The sequence below is a fragment of the Macrotis lagotis genome, chromosome X (genome assembly GCF_037893015.1).
Source record: "Macrotis lagotis isolate mMagLag1 chromosome X, bilby.v1.9.chrom.fasta, whole genome shotgun sequence".
In the NCBI taxonomy this organism is placed as follows: domain Eukaryota; kingdom Metazoa; phylum Chordata; class Mammalia; order Peramelemorphia; family Peramelidae; genus Macrotis; species Macrotis lagotis.
The window spans coordinates 634,636,112-634,655,343 of NC_133666.1; the positions used below are offsets into that span (position 1 = coordinate 634,636,112).

At 35.1% G+C, this 19,232-nt stretch overlaps 1 protein-coding gene across 4 annotated transcripts in view; it reads left to right on the forward strand.

The window, feature by feature from the left end:
* Nucleotides 1–19,232, forward strand: part of ZFR2 (zinc finger RNA binding protein 2) — a 144,498-nt gene that overhangs the window by 94,856 nt on the left and 30,410 nt on the right. For all 4 annotated transcript variants that reach the window (XR_012471988.1, XM_074204047.1, XM_074204045.1 and 1 more), the window contains one exon: nucleotides 15,384–15,525. Coding sequence is in view for 3 of the 4 variants with exons in the window: in XM_074204047.1 (XP_074060148.1) it covers nucleotides 15,384–15,525 (142 nt within the window). In the remaining variant the exon portion in view is untranslated. The remainder of the gene's footprint in view (nucleotides 1–15,383; nucleotides 15,526–19,232) is intronic.

Sequence of the window (19,232 nt, forward strand, 5' to 3'; positions counted from 1 at the left end):
CAGTTGCATTACTAGTTAAGGCTTGATTGATAGCAAGACACTCATTACATCTTTAAGCTAGAGTTCCTATCTTTGAAGTGTAAAGTAACTGAGGAATGGATATAGATTAAAGTCGCAAGTAGATCCTATCTGCCACAGATAGTTAGTAGCATTAAGCCAACTATGAATTGAACATACTTCACTAGCCAAGGAAGACTAATATGGATGCAGATGCTCTGTCCCAAAGATTACATGATACTGAAGTGATAGTCATATCTAAAGAAGCAGTAAAAACTATAGGAGACACCCAAGGACTTATATTGATAATACAACAGAAAGTTTATCACTTCCACAGCATACCAGAAATTTGTGTGAACTTAGCTACATGAAAACACAACCCTCTTTGTCCTTTCTGCCTGTGGATGATTGACAAAGAGAAAAGATGGCTAATATGGACTGTGTGTAATGATATCAGTGAAAAAGCAAGACACCTATGGTAAAGGGACTTAAGTGGCAGTCCCTTGAAGTCACTTTCTGTTGAGATGATGTCAGAAATTGGACCTGAGCATGGTAGTGAATTATTACTGATCTCAAATATGGTATCAGGAAGCAGTTGGTGCTACCTAATTACATCAGTGTGTGACTATAAAAATGATACCTGAAGGCTTTAGACTTACAAATCAGAAAAGGACTCTAGATCAGTTTTATTGGCCCAAAATGTCTATAGATACTACCAAGAAATGTGAGACACATTCAAAGCACTAGTTGGGGCTGTATATTTTGAGAACATAAGGATTAGCAAAACTATCTCTCACTGGAACCAGGGTGGGGAATGTTCGCTTACAGGTCATTTGGTCTGGTGCTGCCTGGTGGGACTTGAAATTCAAAAAATCTGGGAACTTTTTAGGAGTGAATTAATTAAATGTTTGACTGAATATAGTAGGAGAATAATGTTATAAATATCCAAGTGGCTCTTGTCAGAGAAAAGGTTCCCTAGCTTTGCTCTAGAGAAAGATATTAGGGCATAAACTATGTATTGGTAACAACTAGCCACATAGCACATGCACAGGCATATCTAACAGAAAGCTAAAATAATGTAGAAGTATTTCCTAGTGAATGGATTTTCTGACAGGATCTATTCAAGCCAAAGCATATTTTTTGAAAGCCTTCTTCTCTGAGAGATGCTTTCTTTTGCTGTCAAAAAGCTCTTAGAACATCTTTCTACCTTCAAGAGGGATTCACAGTCTGAGCATTTCAGTTGCTCACTGGTGAACAGGGACAATTAGACCAAAAAAAATTTTAGTGGCATCAATAAGTGACTTTCCTATTACATGTATACAACTCCACCAGGAGTGATTTCACCAGCTTTGCACTCTAGCTTCTTGTGTTTGGGCAAGATCCATGTCTACCTATTAACTTCTATTTTAGTATCAGTAAAACCGGAGAGACTGCAGACATTTACAGTCTGTATATCTTTTGTTTGAGAGAAGATGAAGGAAACTTTTTGTTGTTTGGTCATTTTAGTTCATGTCTGATTCTTCATGTCTCTATTTGGGTTTTTTTGGTGGAGATACTGGAGTAATTTGCCATTTTCTTCTTTAGCTCATTTTACAGATGATGAAACTAAGGCAAACAGGGTAAAGTGACTTGCCCTGGATCACAGCTAGTAAACATTTGAGGTCAGATTTGAATTCAGGAAGATGAGTTATCTTGACCCTGGGCCTGATACTATTAACTGTATCACTTGGTTACCCTGAAGGAAGCTTACCACTCAACTATGACTTTAGTCCAGAAAAAATGATGAAAGAAATAATCATGCTTACAAGATTTTAACATTTTGTTTCTGATAAATATGAGAAATTTTCCCATTAAGAATTATGATACAAAATAAAGTCACAGATGCCCACACCTACACCACACACCCAAATTAACATTTCTGTATACTACTAACAAAACTAGAAGAAAAGATAGAAAAATTCCATTCAGAATAAGTGTAAGAAAATGCATAAAATATCTAGATATTAATCTCCCAAGATATACTTGGTATTTATATCATTTATATATGCTTATATGATATAATGTAATATCATATTTTATTATTTATACTCTATTATAGTATATTAATTTTCCTTTATTTCTGTAAGAAAGCTTTTATAATTATATAATAATATATTATATTGAGACTTAAAGGAAAACTTAATTAGGTCATGTCAATATAATAAAAATGCTTCTTACATTTATTTAAAGATTTAATATTATAATAATCAAAACTACCATATTGTTCTTATACATAAAACTGTATAAAATAAGAACATTCATTTGGAGCTAAATCTCAAGGGAAATAATGAAAAATAAGGAGAATGGATGAAGTCTAACATTATCAGATCTCATTAATTATGAAGTATTAATAATTAAAACTACTTATTTTGATAAAAAATTGAGTATATCAATGGAACTGATTAGATAATATCTAAAAGCAATTGAGCATAACTCATTGATGAAATGGAACTACTGGGGGAATGTATCTCCAGTAAAAAACTGTTGGGAAACTGGAAAGGAACAGTAGTTTGATTTTTTTAAAAAGGTTTAAACCAGCATTTTATACCATATTCCAAAAATACTCTAAAATAATATAATATCTAAATACAGGGCAATGTCAATAAAAGACAGTAGAGGAGAAAGGTATCAGAAAGAATGAAGGTATCTTTCATTAACTATGACTAGGAGGAAAATTCTCAACCAAACAAGGAATAATGGTGATCATAAAAGTTCAGATATTTTCCTTTCAATTTACTGAAAATACCTTGTTCATTTTTGATTATATAAAATTATCAAACTTTTGCACAAAAAAGATAATTGTGGCTAGAGAAGAGAAGAGAAATTGAGTGGGAAAAATTTCAAATTTCCCTGATAAAATTTTATATTAAGCATTTTTAGAGAAGTTACACTAATAGAGAAGACCAAGAGTTATTATTGAATAGGCAAATGGTCAAAATATAGAAGAAATAGTTTGCAAAAAAATAATTGCAAATAATCTTCATCCATATTAAAAAATTTTCTACATGACTTGGTTACCCTGAAGGAAGCTTACCTAATAATAAGGGAATACTTTATATATAATACCTTGCCTAATAATAAGGGAAATGCAAATTAAAATAACTATAAAGTTTTACCTCATGCTTGAGAGATTAATAGAAATGCTAAAAGATGGAAATTACCAATGTAGGAGGAATTCTAATGTAATACATATATACTAAAATAACATATTAATATATATAATGTATACTAATATATATGTATAACAGTTGGTCCACCTATTTTGGGAAACATTTCAGAAATGCTGGATGTGTCATGAGACTATTCATACCCTTCTTGGAATAAACTCCAAAGAAACCAAATAAAGAAATAAAGGTCCCATATATATCATAATATTATTAATGTCACCTTTGAGGGTAACAAAGAACTAAAACATCAAATGAGTGTTCATTGATTAATAGTAAAACAAATTGTGATGTATGAGTATGAAGACTTATTATTGTACTGCAAGAAATTATAAATGTGAAAAATTCAAAGAAATATATAAAGACTTCTAAGTGATACATAAAGCAGAATGAAGAGACTAATACACATAATGATATTAATAATATAAATGAAAACATCACTAAAAGATAACTGAGCTCAGATTAACTATGATGATCATTCTTGGTCCTGGAAAACAGAAGGAGACTGCAGGTACAGAATGTTGCATGAACATCATATGCTATCATTTTGTCATTGATATTACTTAACTGTTGTTCTATATTATAAGTCAGTTAATGGATATTTATTAAATACCTATGGCTTGTCAAAATTTTGGGATAGAAATACAAGGAATGAGACAATCTTTTTCTCAAGAAGATTACAGAGCAGCTAGATGACACAGTAGATAGAGCACCAGCTCTGGAGTCAGGAGAATCTGAGTTCAAATCCAGCCTCAGACATTTATTAATTGCCTAACTGTCTGACCTTGGGCAAATAACTTAATCCCATTGTCATGCAAAAGAAAAAACTTGCATACTAACAAGGAAAACCATTTTACATATATTTACATACACACATGCACATTACACATAGAGACACACGTATGTCTTATATATATAAGTATATATGTGTGTATATAGGTATATGCAGATTAAATATAACAAGAATAAACATAAAGTAGTTAGAGAAGGAGAACACTAGCAGTTTGGGAATTAGGAAAGACTTCATGTAGAAAATGATGCTTGAACTCTTGAGGAATGATTGATTCTCTGAACCCAGAGATAAGGAAGAAGTGCATTCCAGGCATTGTAGTTACAGTTCCAAGAGATAAACACAGAAAGGAATAGATATGTAAAGAACAAGAGAGCCACTTAGGATGGATCAGAGTAGGGGAGGTAGCAAGGGGGTAGGTATGGATGGAATGATTCTAAAGAAACTGGAAAAATAGATTTGAATCAGGTTAAAGAACTTAGACAAGGGCAAAGCTCATTAGTTGATGGAATCAAGATGACAGAATAACAAGGAGTACAGCCAAGATCTCCCAATGCAACTCTTCCAGAAATATCTAGAAAACAGACTTGAATCCTGCTCAGGAAATCTAAAGGGAAAAGATCAGTAAATCATATTTCAGTCTAGGTTCACATAGAGAGAGAGAAAGAAATGCTTTACTAGGGATGGGCTCTGTCCAGAGATATTTTATGGGGTAGCACTCTAGCATGAAGGAACCGAAAGAAGATCAAAGCAGAATACCAGGGTAAGATTCCTAAATCCTTATTGGAAGATCCCAACTTTGAGCAGAATGCAGGAACAGGCACCTGACATCTCTGTGATTTATTGTTCAGTTTTGTATCACAGATCAGTACCAGATTGAAGAGGGGGACCTGTGCCTAGAGATAGCATTCTGGGTTGTTAACTGGTTTTGTTGGTTGTTGTTCTTGGCTAAAAGCCAATATACTTTGCTTTTTAGGGTGTTATACTCTTTAACTTGACTGTTTCTTTATAGAGGTGACTGCTAAATCATTTGTACTCCCTCCCCTTCCTTTCCCCTTCCCGTCCTGTAACTTCATGGTATTTGAATTATTTTTTTCTGAATGTTAGCAGGAGGATTTTTTTTTGTTAACCTGAAGACTATTCTGAACAAGTAGCTCTGGCCACAGGAGCAGATTTGGAGTCTTAACATCAGGCCTACAGTGGAATAACGTAGGAATCTGAGAACATAGGGGAGTCTCAGGTCTGTCACAGGAAACTTAAAGAACTTGTGGAAGAATGAGTAAACAAAAGAATAATCTCCTCATATAGAGCCCTTATGGTGACAGGGATGCTCAAAAACATCTATAAACCTGAGGTCAAGTAAAGACTGGAAGCGGGAGAGGTGGGGAGGGGATAAACTGAGTAACCTCTGCATTTACATTTAACAAGGGAGTTACATTGAACAATAGGAAGCAATTTACATCTGATTAAAGCCCCTGCTTTGGAGGGAACCCTCAGACAGGTACAGATAACATTTTCTTAATATTAAAAATTAGACAGATATTTCTACATGTTTATATATACATATAAATACACAGTATAGATACTGTTTTATGTATATATGTATATTTTTTTCTATACACATGCACATACACATATACTTCTCAGTAGTATATTGTGCTGTTAGAAAAATTGACCAAGTATATCAGGTATAAAAACCTCACAAATTTAGAGAAACAAATATTAAATACATTTTAATGGATAATAGGATGACAAAATTATTTTAATTCAGGATTGAAAATGATGAAAAATTTGAGACTAAATAACTGTAGAAGATGGGGTTTGAATTGAATCTTAAATGGAATAAAGAATTCTTTTAGGTAAGAAAGGAGTGAGTTTCAGACAGTAGGTCAAGGAACAAATCATAGAAACAATAATCTCATTTAAGATGACAACAATGAGACAAAATGCTAGAATTTTTTAGATCCAGCCAAAGCAGTAGTACTTAAGGGAAAATTTGTATTTCTAAATCCTTTCATTAATAAAGAAAGAGAAGATCCATGAATTGAACTAAAAACAGAAACAAAAACAAAACCTGGAAAACCAACAAATGAACTCTTCTTCCATTAAATATCAAAACAAATTCTGAAAATCTAAGAATAAAAAAATTAAAAGAAAAAAACCAATAAAACTTCATCAACTTAGTAAAACCTGTTTTGTTTTTTTTTGTGGGGGGGAACAAAAAAATAGTAAAATAGGTTTAAAAAATTGAAACCGCCAGTCTTGAAAATGAAAGGGTGAATTTACAACTAATGAAGAAGAAATAACAGAACTTATTAGGAACTATATTTTGCCCAATTACATACAAATAAAACTGAAAATCTAAATGAAATAGAATATTTACAAAACTAAAATGCCTAGATTAAAAGAAAAAGAGATTTGCCTCAATCTTAAAAGAAATTGAATAAAACATGAATGAATTATATTGCCAGCAATAGTTCTTCTGTGCATCTAAACATTGATGAGAGTCAGGTCAAATAGTGATGTACAGAAATGACCAACACATAAGGTCGTAATACAGACTCTATTGCTTTATTCTTGGATACTCAGACTTTTATAACAAATACTTATCTCAGACACAAAAGGTTAGATGAAACCCTGCTGCATAACTTCCTGGGTAAATCTGCAATATCTATCCATATAAGTCTGCAAACACCCCTTGATGCCACAGATGTCTGAGGTCAGAGTTCACTGGTGAGCCAACAAATCCATTTAATGAGCAAGAATACATGCATATCTCTGGTGACAAAGGTCATCAAAAATATGTGTAAATCACTCCTGGGATCCAGCCCTTGACAGAATTGCTAAAGGAAAAATAGAGGATCAGATAGATTTACAAGTGAATTCTATGAAATCAGGAGTTCTATCAAATTTCTTGAATAATTCAGGTATGATCTTGATACTTAGCAGTCAAAACAGAAAGACAACTATAGACCAATTTCTTGATGGATATTATTCATAAATTTTAAATAAAATATTAATATAGTGACTTTAGCAATGTAACACAAAAGCTATTCATATTTCCAAGTTGACGGGGGCAGCTAGATGGCGCAGTGAATAGAGACTGGTCTCAGAGTCTTGAAGATGGGAGTTTGAATCCAGCCTCAGACACTTCTGTGCCTGGGTATATCTGAGTGATCTTGGACAAGTCACTGAAAGCTGATTGCCTCTCCTCTAAGGCCATCTCCAGTCATTCTGATTCAGGTGACTCTGGAAGAGAAAATGAGACTGGTGGCTTAGTCCAGTGCCAGTGCCCTCTCATTCAAATCCAATTCATGTGCTTATTATGGCATCACCTCTCTGATGGTCTTTTTTGAAAATGAAGAATAAACATTATAATGATACCAGTAATGCTGTTTATTCAATATTCAGAAAACTATAAATATAATAGATCATATCAATAAAGAGCAACAGACAAGTCAGGTGATCATATCTCTAGATGGAGAAAAAGCTTTTGATAAAAAGATAAGATATCAAAACAAAAAACAAAACACAAACATCAGAAAGCATGGAAAAATTCAAAAAGAAAAATGACTTGAATATACCAAAATATTTATAGCAATTATGTTTATGGTAGCAAAAAATTATAAACTGAGGGGATACCCATTAATTGAGGAATTGAATATATTGTATGAATATGAATGGAATATTGTTATGCTGTTAGAAGTAATGAAAAGGTTGGTTTCAGAGAAACTTGAAAAGACTTGTATGGATTGATATAGAATAAAATGAGTAGAAACAAGAGAACTATTTATACAACGGCAGCAATATTGTAAAGATAATTAGCTCTGAAAATGTTAGGAATTCTGAATACCAACATGATTCCCAAGAAATCATGATGAAACTCTACTCAACCCTCTTTAGAGAAATGGTGGACTCAGAATATAGACTCAAACATTTTTGAGGATATGGTCAGTGGGGTATTTTCCTTTTTTGCTTGATAATGCATTTTCATATCAGGGTTTTGTGGTGTGTATATGTGTGTTTTTGTTTTTGAGGGTTTTTTGGTCTTTCCCAATGGAAGTGGTTTTGTCTGGAAAATAAAATTGTACCTAATCTGTGCAGTTTATTTTGGATTCTAGAGGTGATAAGAAACTACTGGAGTTGGGTAAGGGAGTGATGTGGTCACATATATTTGAGAAAATATTTTAGGTTATAGGGAATATTGGAAATGATGAAGTATGAAAAACAAAAGACATTATTAGTAAAACTTTTTTATAAAAAGAATCCTGGGGGGTGGAGCCAAAATGGCAGTGTGAAGGCAGGAATTCCCACAAAACTCCAAAAGCCATCAAATTAGGACTCTAGCCAAAATTTAGAGGGGCAGAACCCACAGAAAGATTGAGTGATATAATTTCCCAGTCCAAGACAACTTCGAAGTTTCACAGGAAAGGTCTGTTCCACTGGGACCAGGGGTTGGAAAAAGCTGCAGCACAGCTACAGTTGTGGCACAGCACAGCCGGGCTAAATGCCTGGGTCCATGGCAGAGGGGGCAGTTTCCAGACCTCTTGGCCTAGGGATCATCAGGGACAGCTAGAAGGGGAGGTGAGAGAATTCTGCCATACCAGAGTGAGTGCAGAGTGGAGCTCTAGCCTTAGAGAAGCCCTGTGGTAAGAACCTGTAGCAGGAGTCAGCAGAGCCACCCAGCACATCCAGAGCTCTCAACCCATAGATGGTGAAGGGATCAGGAGAGACTGAGGTCTCTCTGGTCTCCCTGGGGCAGGACTCAGCTGTTGCCCACATTTGCATCCAGGTTGCTGTCTGGGCCCCCACAACACCACCATAGCTGAGCAGGGACCCTTCTCACAGCTCCAGGGCAGGGGGAGGGCCTGGTCACAGGCAAGAGCATTCAGAGCCTCTCATAAGACCTTGGAGGAATTAAGGTCCATGTGTGTTGTCCCCCCCAAAAAAACCCCAAAGCCTTGGAAGTGTGGTAAATCAGTCATGTGCTGAGAAAATGAGCAAACAACAGAAAAAGAATCTGACCATAGAAAATTACTTTAGTCCCATGGCGGATCAAAATACATACTCAGATGATGACAGAATTGAAGCTTCTGTATCCAAAACCTCCAAGAGAAATAGAAATGAGCTCAGGCTATGGATGAGCTCAAAAAAAGACTTTGAAAAGCAATTAAAGGGGCGGCTAGATGGCACAGTGGATAAAGTACCGGCCTTGGAGTCAGGAGTACCTGGGTTCAAATCTGGTCTCAGACACTTAAAAATTACCTAGGTGTGTGGCCTTGGGCAAGCCACTTAACCCCATTTACCTTGCAAAAAAAAACCTAAAAAAAAAGCAATTAAGGGAGGTAGAGGAAAAATTGGGAGGAGAAATGAGAGCAATGCAGATAAATCATGAAAACCAAGTCAACAATTTGGTGAAAGAAATACAAAATAATACTGAAGAAAGTAACATTAAAAACCAATTTAGCGGGGTGGCTAGGTGGTGCAGTGGATAGAGCCCTGGCCCTGAAGTCAGGAGTCCCTGAGTTCAAATCCAGCCTCAGACACTTAATAATTACCTAGCTGTGTGGCCTTGGGCAAGCCACTTAACCCCATTTGCCTTGCAAAAACCTAAAAAACAAACAAAATTTAGGCCAAATGGGAAAGAGAACTCAGGAAGAAATAAAACTATACCAACCCCCCCCCCCCAATTTAGAAGAAAATGTGAAATATATCATTGGAAAAACAACTGACCTTGAAAACAGATCCAGGAGAGATAATTTAAAGATTATTGGTTACTTGAAAATTATGACCTTGAAAAGAGCCTAGACTTCATTTTTGAAGAAACAATACAAAAAAAAAAAAATCAAGAAATAATATAGAAAAATTGCCCTGAGATCCTAAAAGCAGAGGGTAAAATAGAAATTGAGAGGATTTGTCTATCACCTCCTGAAAGAGAGCTCAGAAGAAAAACTTCCAGGAATATTATAGCGAAACTCCAAAACTCCTAAGTCAAAAAAGAAAATACTAAAAGCTGCCAGAAACAAGCAATTCAACTACCATGGTGCTATAGTCAGGATTACACAGGATCTGCCAGTATCTACATTAAGGACTCTTAGGGCTTGGAATATGATATTCTGGAAGGCAAAAGATCTTGGTTTACAACTGAGAATCAACTACCCAGCAAAATTGGACATCCTCTTTCAGGGGGAAAAGATGGATTTTCAATGAAACAGGGGACTTTCAAACTTTCCTATTGAAACAACCAGAGCTGAACAGAGAATTTGATTTCCAAGCACAGGACTAAGAGGAATCATAGAGGGGGCAGATGAGAAGAACTTGATGCTGAACAGCTTGTATTCCTTCATGGGAAGAAGATACCGATAACTCATGAACTTTCTCATTTATAAGAGCAGTTAAAAGGAGCATATATAGACAAGACACAGGAAGGAGCTGAATGTAATGGTACAATATGGTAAAAAAGATGGGCAATAAAGGACAGTACTGGGAGGAAGAGAAAGGAGAGAAAGCAAGGGCTAAGATATTTCACATAAGAGTCAAGAAAAAGCTTTTTCAATGGAGTGGAACAGGGGAAGGTGAAGGGGAATGAGTGAGCCTTCATTCTCATCAGAAATGGCTCAGAGAGGAAATAACATATACACTTAATAGGGTATAGAAATTTATCATATCCTAAAGAAAAATGAGAGGAAAGGGATGGGATAAGGGTGAATGGGGGGAGGTAAGGAGGGAATAGGTGATAGAAGAAAGGGAAGATTGAGGGAGAAGGTACTCAGATACAACACCCTACTGAACAGGGATAGGATGAAAGGAGAGAGAGAGAATGGAATAGACGAGAGTGGGAAGGAATAGAGTGGAGGCAAATACAACTAGTGATAACAACTGTTGGAAAAACATTAAAGCAACTTCTCTGGTGGCTATGATGGGGAAGGCAACTCATCCCAGAGACAGAGCCGTTGGAATCTGAACACAGACTCAAGTGTACTTTTTTTTGTCTCTCACCATTCTTGAGGTTTCTCATCCTTTTTTGGGGGGAGGGGGTTTATGATTACTCTCACAACAAGATTATTGCAATAATATAAAAAAATTTTAAAAAGATTTGATGTTTAAAAAATGCTAGTATTAGCAATGAGAAGAAAAAATTGAAAAAAAAAGGATCCAATATTGTCTTTATACCATGATGAGGCATTGGAGAAGAACTTTAATGTAAACAATCTATTAAGTTCCAAGTGAATGGCACAAATAGTATTTACTGTGGGAGCTCAAAACAAGAAAGTTAGTTGTGGCTAAAATAATCAGAAGAGGCCTGTAGAAAGGAGTTGAGATTTTATCTGATCAGATAGGATTTGGATCAGTACCCTCAGTGCCTTCAAGGTTTAAGTGAAAGGAATTGTATTAGCAAAGGGCAGGCCAGTTTGACTTGAGGGGATTGGTTTCCGACAGGAATAGCAATAGGAAATAAGGTCTGAAAAGTAAATTGGGAACAAATGTGAAATTTACTTAATTTCAAGAAACTTTAAGTCTCTATTCAAATCATGCTATGAAACTCTGAAATTACAATAATAATAATAATAGTAATAATTTATCCCACCCTTACTATATGTCATGTCCTGTACTAAGTAAGTGCAGAGGATACAAATGTAATGACTATCTCTGACTTCACCCTCCTAGAATTAGCTTAGCTATATCCCATTCTCAAAATTCTGGAGATATCTCTGAGGAATTGAGAGGTTTCTTCCCTAATGCTAATGGCTCAAGCCCTTGTTCAGAGGGTGTTCTCTTTTACCCATCAGTGATTGGAAGAGTTTCATTTAATCAACTAACATCAATTTACTTTTAAAAATGGATATTTACTTGAAAGATATGGAAAGAACAGAAATACCAACATTTCCACTTAATATCTTGGGGCACATTCTGCTTTATTCTACCTTGGTCCCTGGAAAGAGACTGATCAGACAACACAGTTTATACATAGTATTAAGTCTTACCAAGTTCACATTCTGAAGCAGCATTGTTGCTTATTCTCCTTATTCCTTTTGGGATCAATGCTTAGCTTCTTATGAAATCCAGCATGAATTACTTATTACTTCTGAACAATAATTGTTCTACTAAACTCTTCAATTTAACAAGGTCATAGTACTCTCCTTCACCTAAAATGAAAAAAACATGGGTACAAACAATTCTTATATTCATTAGGCCACATGGTTATCCTTGGACAGGGAAAATCTTAAACTTCTTTTCTTTCACAACATTGCCTCTCACCAGAATGCTACTAGAAGACAAACCAAAGGGAGGATAAAGCCTTCTGAGGGGGCCAACTCATACCTTTTGAATAACTCCTAAGTTCTAGTCCTATAACTCTAACTCATCAAGTAGGTTGCTATTCACTATATGATTAGAAAACCAAAATCACCTACAGAATGTTTTCGTGTGCTCCAGCTCTCTCCAAGGCACTTACTTCCATTACATCATGTCATACCTGGGCCAGAAGCAAGTTCTTTAGCCTCTTCCATTTTGGGAAATTGCTTCAACTTCACTTTAATCATGCTTATATGGGGACTGGACTCTGTGACTTGTCCCTTTTAAAGAAAGAAATGCCAAAAATGCGTATCCTGTCCTTAAGAAGATCACAATTTAATGGTGGCTGTAACATGCAAGCAATTGGGTATTGATTTATATTTCAGATCTACAGTGTATAAAGAAGGTAATCTCAGAGGGAAGACACTAGCGGGGGGGGTTAGAGGGAGAGACAGTGGTAAAAATTTATATAGAAGATTGGATTTGAACTAAATCTTGAAGAAAGGCAGCAAATCTGAGGTAGAGGTGAGAAGAGAGATCCTTCAGGGCATGGGGGTTAGTCAGTGAAAAGGCATGACCAGAAGGCAGTCATGTATGACAAAGAGCAAGGAGGCCAGTGTTGCTGAGTTATAGAGCATGTAAAGAAGTAGAAAGTATGAGAAGCCTGGAAAGGCAGGCAGGGGTCAGATTGTAAATGGTTTCAAAAATCAAATAGTATGTTACATTTGATCATAGAGGTAATAGGAAGCTCCTGGAGTTTATTAAATGGGTGTGTGTGTGTGTGACTTAGACCTATGCTGTAGGAAGATCATTTTGGCAGTCAAATGAAGGCTGAAGCAGCAAGAAGAGAGATTTGAGATAGGAAAACCAGTAGTCAAGTGAGAGGTAATGAGAGTCTGTAATAGGATGGTGACTGTGTAAGTAGAAAGAAGGGAACATGTAAAAAAAATGACGGTAGAAACTATCCAACATAACAGGAGATTGGATTTGTGGGGCGAATGAGTGAGCAAAATAAAAATAAAATAAAAAATAAAACCATCTCTGCCCTCAAGGTGGTGAGGGGATGGGAAAACAACATGTACACAGGTAAATAATAACTAAATTATAATAACTAAGCTTTGTATAGCACTTTAAAATTTGTAGAATGCTTTATGTAAACTCAGTTGTTCCAGTCTTATGAGGTAAGTACCATCATTAACACCTTTTTTGTTGATGGAAAAACTGAGGCTGAAAGACCTGGTCTTGCTCAGGGTCACATAGCTAGTTTCATGTCTGAAGTAGTGGAACTCAGGTCTTGATTCCAAGGATACTCCAATACACCACCTGATTTCTAGTAATTTCAAGAGGAAGAGAGGATACTAATATTTGAGGGGATTAGGGAAAGCTCATATCAGAGTTGTTACCCTAACTGGACTTTGAATGAAATTAAAGATTTGATTAAGGAAGAGGGAGTTTATTTTAAATGTGGAGGACCACTTGCAGAAAGGCATGGAGGCAGGAGATGAAATATCATTTACAGAGAATAGCTAGTTTCAGTGTCCTTGGAAAAGCATTTGAAGGGAAATATGATATAAGAGGTATGAGATAGATTATTGAAAGTTTGAAATATCAGACTGAAAATTTTATTTGTTTTAGATGTATTAAAGAGCCACTGAAAATTTCTGAGTAGTGGAGTGATATGGTCACATGTGGTCACAACTTGTTCGTTTTATCCAAGATGGATAATAGAGGGGAGAAAATGGAAGTAGGAATACAATTGGAAGGTTATGTAATAATCCAGGTGAAAAATGATAAGGTTTTGAATTAAGATTGTGGCTATTTGTGTGAAGAGAATGAAGCAAATATGAGAGATGTTATGAAGGTAGAATTGATCAGATTTGACAACTAATTGAATATGGTTATTGAGACAGCATGAAGAATTCACGAAGATGCTGAGATTGCACATCTAGGTGCCTTTAAGAACCAGTTGAAACACAGAATTGGGAGAATTGATGTGTTTAGGAAAAATATATGGTATTATGAACTGCCATTTTGGATCTATTGGAGTTGGAGATGTCTGCAAGACAATGACATGGAAATATCTAGCAGGGAGTTGGTAATATAAAACTGGGGTTCAGGAGAAATAATAGGACTGGATTTAGCAGTCATTTGTAGAGAGATTGGAAATAATGGATTTATAGAAAAATGTGTAAAGAAGAGGGCCTAGAATAGAGCTTTTGGGCTCAGTGAATAGAATAATGATAATCCAATAAGAGAAACTGAGAAGGAAAGATAAAGACAACCAAAAGAGAGCAGTGTCATGAAAGCCAAAGAAAGGGACTTTTATCCAAAAGATGGAAATGATTTATAATGTGAAAAATTGTGACTAGATTAATGGAAGATTCATGAGTTCACTAGAGTTAAAACGAGACATTCCTGGTTTCCCAGTGATGCTGTCATTATAAACTGAGTCCCTTCCAGAACTGACTTTCTGTCATCCTTATACATTGTTATTACCCCCCTTTTGTCATTTACATGTTCCAGATTTATTTGAGAATACAAAATAACTTTGGAGGGTAGGAGACTATATCACTGAAGTCATGAAATATTTTGACCTTGCAGTTACTTTATTTGCTATCCTCCTTTTGGTGAAATTCTGGGACCAAGGGACAGATTATTTTAAATTTGGAATCACTTAGAAATAGGGACTACATTCTTCATGGAGACACCTGGGCCTTGGAGAAAGAGAAAGTTGGATAAAATAGTGCTTTAAGAGGCAATGATGAAAGAAAGGTGAATCAAGATGAAAACATAATAGGAGATGAACAGATTAGGTTTGCTTCTGAGAGAGGATCAGAGGAGAATGAGGGACTTTAAAGAATAGTGAAAGAAGATGTGCTTTATTCTCTTCTTCTACAAAATAGGTGGGTTGGCTTAGATGATATCTAAGTATCACTTCAGCTCTGATGCTATATGTTCTCAGGGTTTTGTCAGACCTGACATTGTTTATTCCACCTCTAATATGCAATTCTATGTTGTAATCATAGCATTGGTTTTGTAAGTATGAGCCTTTCTGGTGGGATAAGACAGTCTTCTTATATTTTATTTCAAACTTATAGACAGTAACCGAGGATAAGTATGAGGTTTCATCTGACACAGAAGAAGCAAATATAGTTATTGCCTCATGCAAGGAACCAAAAATGCAGGTTACGATTTCTGTCACATCACCCCTGATGCGAGAGGATACTTCCACAGACAAAGGTGAGGCATATGCTATTTCATTCATGAAAATTATACCATCTTTCCCTTAACATTCTTTATCATATAACTGTTTCAGTATGTTGAAAGATACCATGGTATTAATAGAAAGAGTATGAAATTGTTTGTCTGAATTTTGAATTTTCATTCTGGAACTTCTTAGCTACAAGACCCTGGGCAAGTCACTCAATATGAATCTCATCTATAAAATATTTGTACCATTTCAGAAAATTGTTTTGAGGAAACTTTATCTTAAAAGTTCTGTAATTTTTGAAATTATTATATTTACTGTGCCCAATTGAGAATATTTTCATTGTAGAAAGGAAATATGGAAAAAACTCCTGGAGTCAGCAAACTTGAATTTGCATTCCAACTCCACTATTTATTGCCATTATGAACTTGGTCAAATCATTTATTCTCTTAACCTCAGTTTTTCCTCATCTTTAAAATGTAATTAATATTTTGTGAGGAAACTACATCATGCTTCACTGTATTAATGTATCTGTGTGAGTGAGGTACTCTCTTCAGTTAGGCAGGTTGCAATATTTTCACCTTTTCATGCTTTATTTAAAAACCTGGAAATATTTATTATCCCATATACTTTCATGAATCTTCCAAAGGGGCATAAAGATGGGACATCCATTGTATTAGAAGCCTTCTACTAGGGCTTTTGAGACTATGGGGGTATCAGTGGAGAATGTGCAGGTTGTCCAGCTGTTATTGCTTTCTTTCTTGTTTCATAGCTAAACCACCTCCTTTTCCTAACATACATTTCCTGCATAAATCATTTTGTCATTAGGAATATGCTGTTACCAACTTCTATGTACTGTACAACTTCCTCTTGCTCTTTGGATTATCTATTGCTCTGATTTTTTTTAAGTTTAAAATTTTTGTTGATACATTTTGTTTCAACACATGACATAGACCTTCAGTGTTTCCCAATTGCATACACCTCATGATTATACAATCCTCCAAAACTGTGAAGTAAAATAACAAAAAGATGATTGCCCTTGATAGTACATGTGACCTTATACATGAATAGTTTTCTATTTGTTAAAATAAAGAATAGATTTAAACTTTATAAAGTAGTACTAATATTGTCCAATATTTTGTAATCTTGGTTTTAGTTAAAATTGGCCTTATTTTTATAGTTCTAGTAATTATGTGTAATCTTTTGGGGCTTTTTTGTTCATTTTGCATGCAATTTTGATCCTTTAGCGATTGTAATATTCCATGATTCACAACTATACTGGAACATCCAAAGAATAATGATGTTAAAAAAGAGCTATGAAACTATAAACTTGTCCAGTCATTTTGGAAAACAATTTGGAAGTAAGCCCCCAAATTTATTAAACTACTCTTACCTTTTTGTCTTAACAATACTGCTACTCAATCTATATCCCAAAGAGATCAAAGAAAGAGGGAAAGGACTCATGCTTAAAATATTTATAGTAGCCCTTTTAGTGATAATAAAATTGAAAACTGAGGGGGTATCCATCAATTGAAGAAGGGTAAATGAATGTGATAGAATAATGTTGCATTGATGAGGGGAATGATTTTATAGAAACCTGGGAAGACTTGTGTAAACTAATTCAGAATGACGTTAATAGAACCAAGAGACAATTTATATTGTAACAATATCATTGTTAAAGGCATAACTGTTTTTTTTAAGTGTTTTTTTTTTTTTGCAAGGCAAATGGGGTTAAGTGGCTTGCCCAAGGCCACACAGCTAGGTAATTATTAAGTGTCTGAGACCGGATTTGAACCCAGGTACCCACTGCACCACCTAGCCGCCCTGTAAAGGCATAACTTTGAAAAACTTAGAAACTTTAAGCATCATAATGACCAACCATCATTCCAGACAACTCATGATGAAACATCCTACCCATCTCCAGAAAGAGAACTGATGTACTCAGAGGGCAAGTTGAGCATTTCTTTTATTGTACAAGGCCAATAGAGGAATTTGTTTTGCTTGACTATACATATTTGTAATGGATTTGTTTTCTTGCTTTTTCAATGAGGGAAGTAGGAGGTAATAATAGTAGGAGAGAGATAATTTTTAGTAAATTTTTTTAAAGTAAAATTTTTGAAAATAAAAATAAAAAACATCCTTCTGTGTTTTGAGAAATACATTTGCTATCTTTTAAAGTGCTGTGCAGTTCCTCAAAAGCAAGTCAGTCTGTTATTGTCTGCCCTGTCATTTTCAGACCCAACTTAATGTCCATTTACTGATTGTCCAAGTGCACATACTCTGATGTCTTTCATCAAGACACCCTCATAACTGATTATTCATATTACCACATAACACAGTCTAGTCAGTGGGTTGTCTTCATTTATGAAATTTTCTGAACAGGTTTGTTATATTGAGTTCTGTTTTCATTGAAGAATTGCTAATCTTTGATGGCAAGATGTAATCACAGTGATATCCTAAAATAGAATTCTGAAAGACCTTGTAAGTTATAAAGAGTCCCCTTTCTTCTTTTTTGATCTGGACTAAGCATATCCCATGACAGTAGTAGACACTTTGGAGAGCACATCACCTTATTTCATGCCTTCCTTGGTATTATAGAGGAAAAATGGAATAAAATTTTATCTATTATTACATTTATCAGGAAATCCTATATGATTTAAGCATATACATAAAAGATAATATTTTAAAAATAATATTTAAGGCTGGTTTTGGTTCTAATAAATCAAATGTTTTGTCATAAGCAATAAGCAAAATGGGATCTTTGTGCAAATTGCCCCTTTCAGTCACTTATACAGTCAAAGATATGGTCTGCTATAGTTCAGTACTGAAAAAAACTTGATTCTATTCAGTTTTATATTTCCATCAAGGATACTCTAGGTATGTATCTGGACCATTGTCATCAAGATTTTATAGGAATGAGGAGACTGACTTATAAGTTGACAGTTGCTGATAACCTCTTTCTGACCTTTTTCTTTTGGTGGTAATTTTGAATTTTCCCTTCAGTTATTCAGTCAACCATAAAACATTCTGTAAAATATGGGCTAATATCTTTGGTATATTCAAAAGGATTAAAGCCTCATAAAACTACTCTTTCTTCTTTATATTTCAAAGGAAAAAGAGTTCTGAAAAAATACTAATATCTGCCCTCTTTAAAAACACTATTAATATGGCATAGTAGATAGGGCACTGGACTTGAAATCAGGAAGACCCATATTCATATCCCACCTCAGGCATGAACTTGAGTCTTGTGTGATTCCAGACAAGTCAATCATTGTCCTTCTGTAGTACCTATTCTAAAAATAAGTACTGGCATTACTGACTCAATAAATTGGCTAACCAATTGTATGTTATAGCCTAAAATGGACATTTTCATCCTTTTTTCCTGTTTATAATTATATTCATGAAAAGCATTTATATAGTGCTTTAAGGTTTGCAACAAATATAATCTCATTTTATCCTTTTAATATTACGGAATGATGCAAACAGCACCTACAAAGAGAAATTATCTGGAGGACTTCACTATCTATCATCCATTTGAACCCTGAGCCGGAACTTAACTCTGTGGCAGTATTGAATACCTTTGGAAGCATGTGTCTCCTAGTTTATGCCTTGCTTGCAATTAATTAATCATCAGAATGTCCTTGGGGCGGCTAGGTGGTGGAGTAGATAGAGCACCAGCCCTGGAGTCAGGAGTACCTGAGTTCAAATCCAGCCTCAGACACTTAATAATTACCTAGCT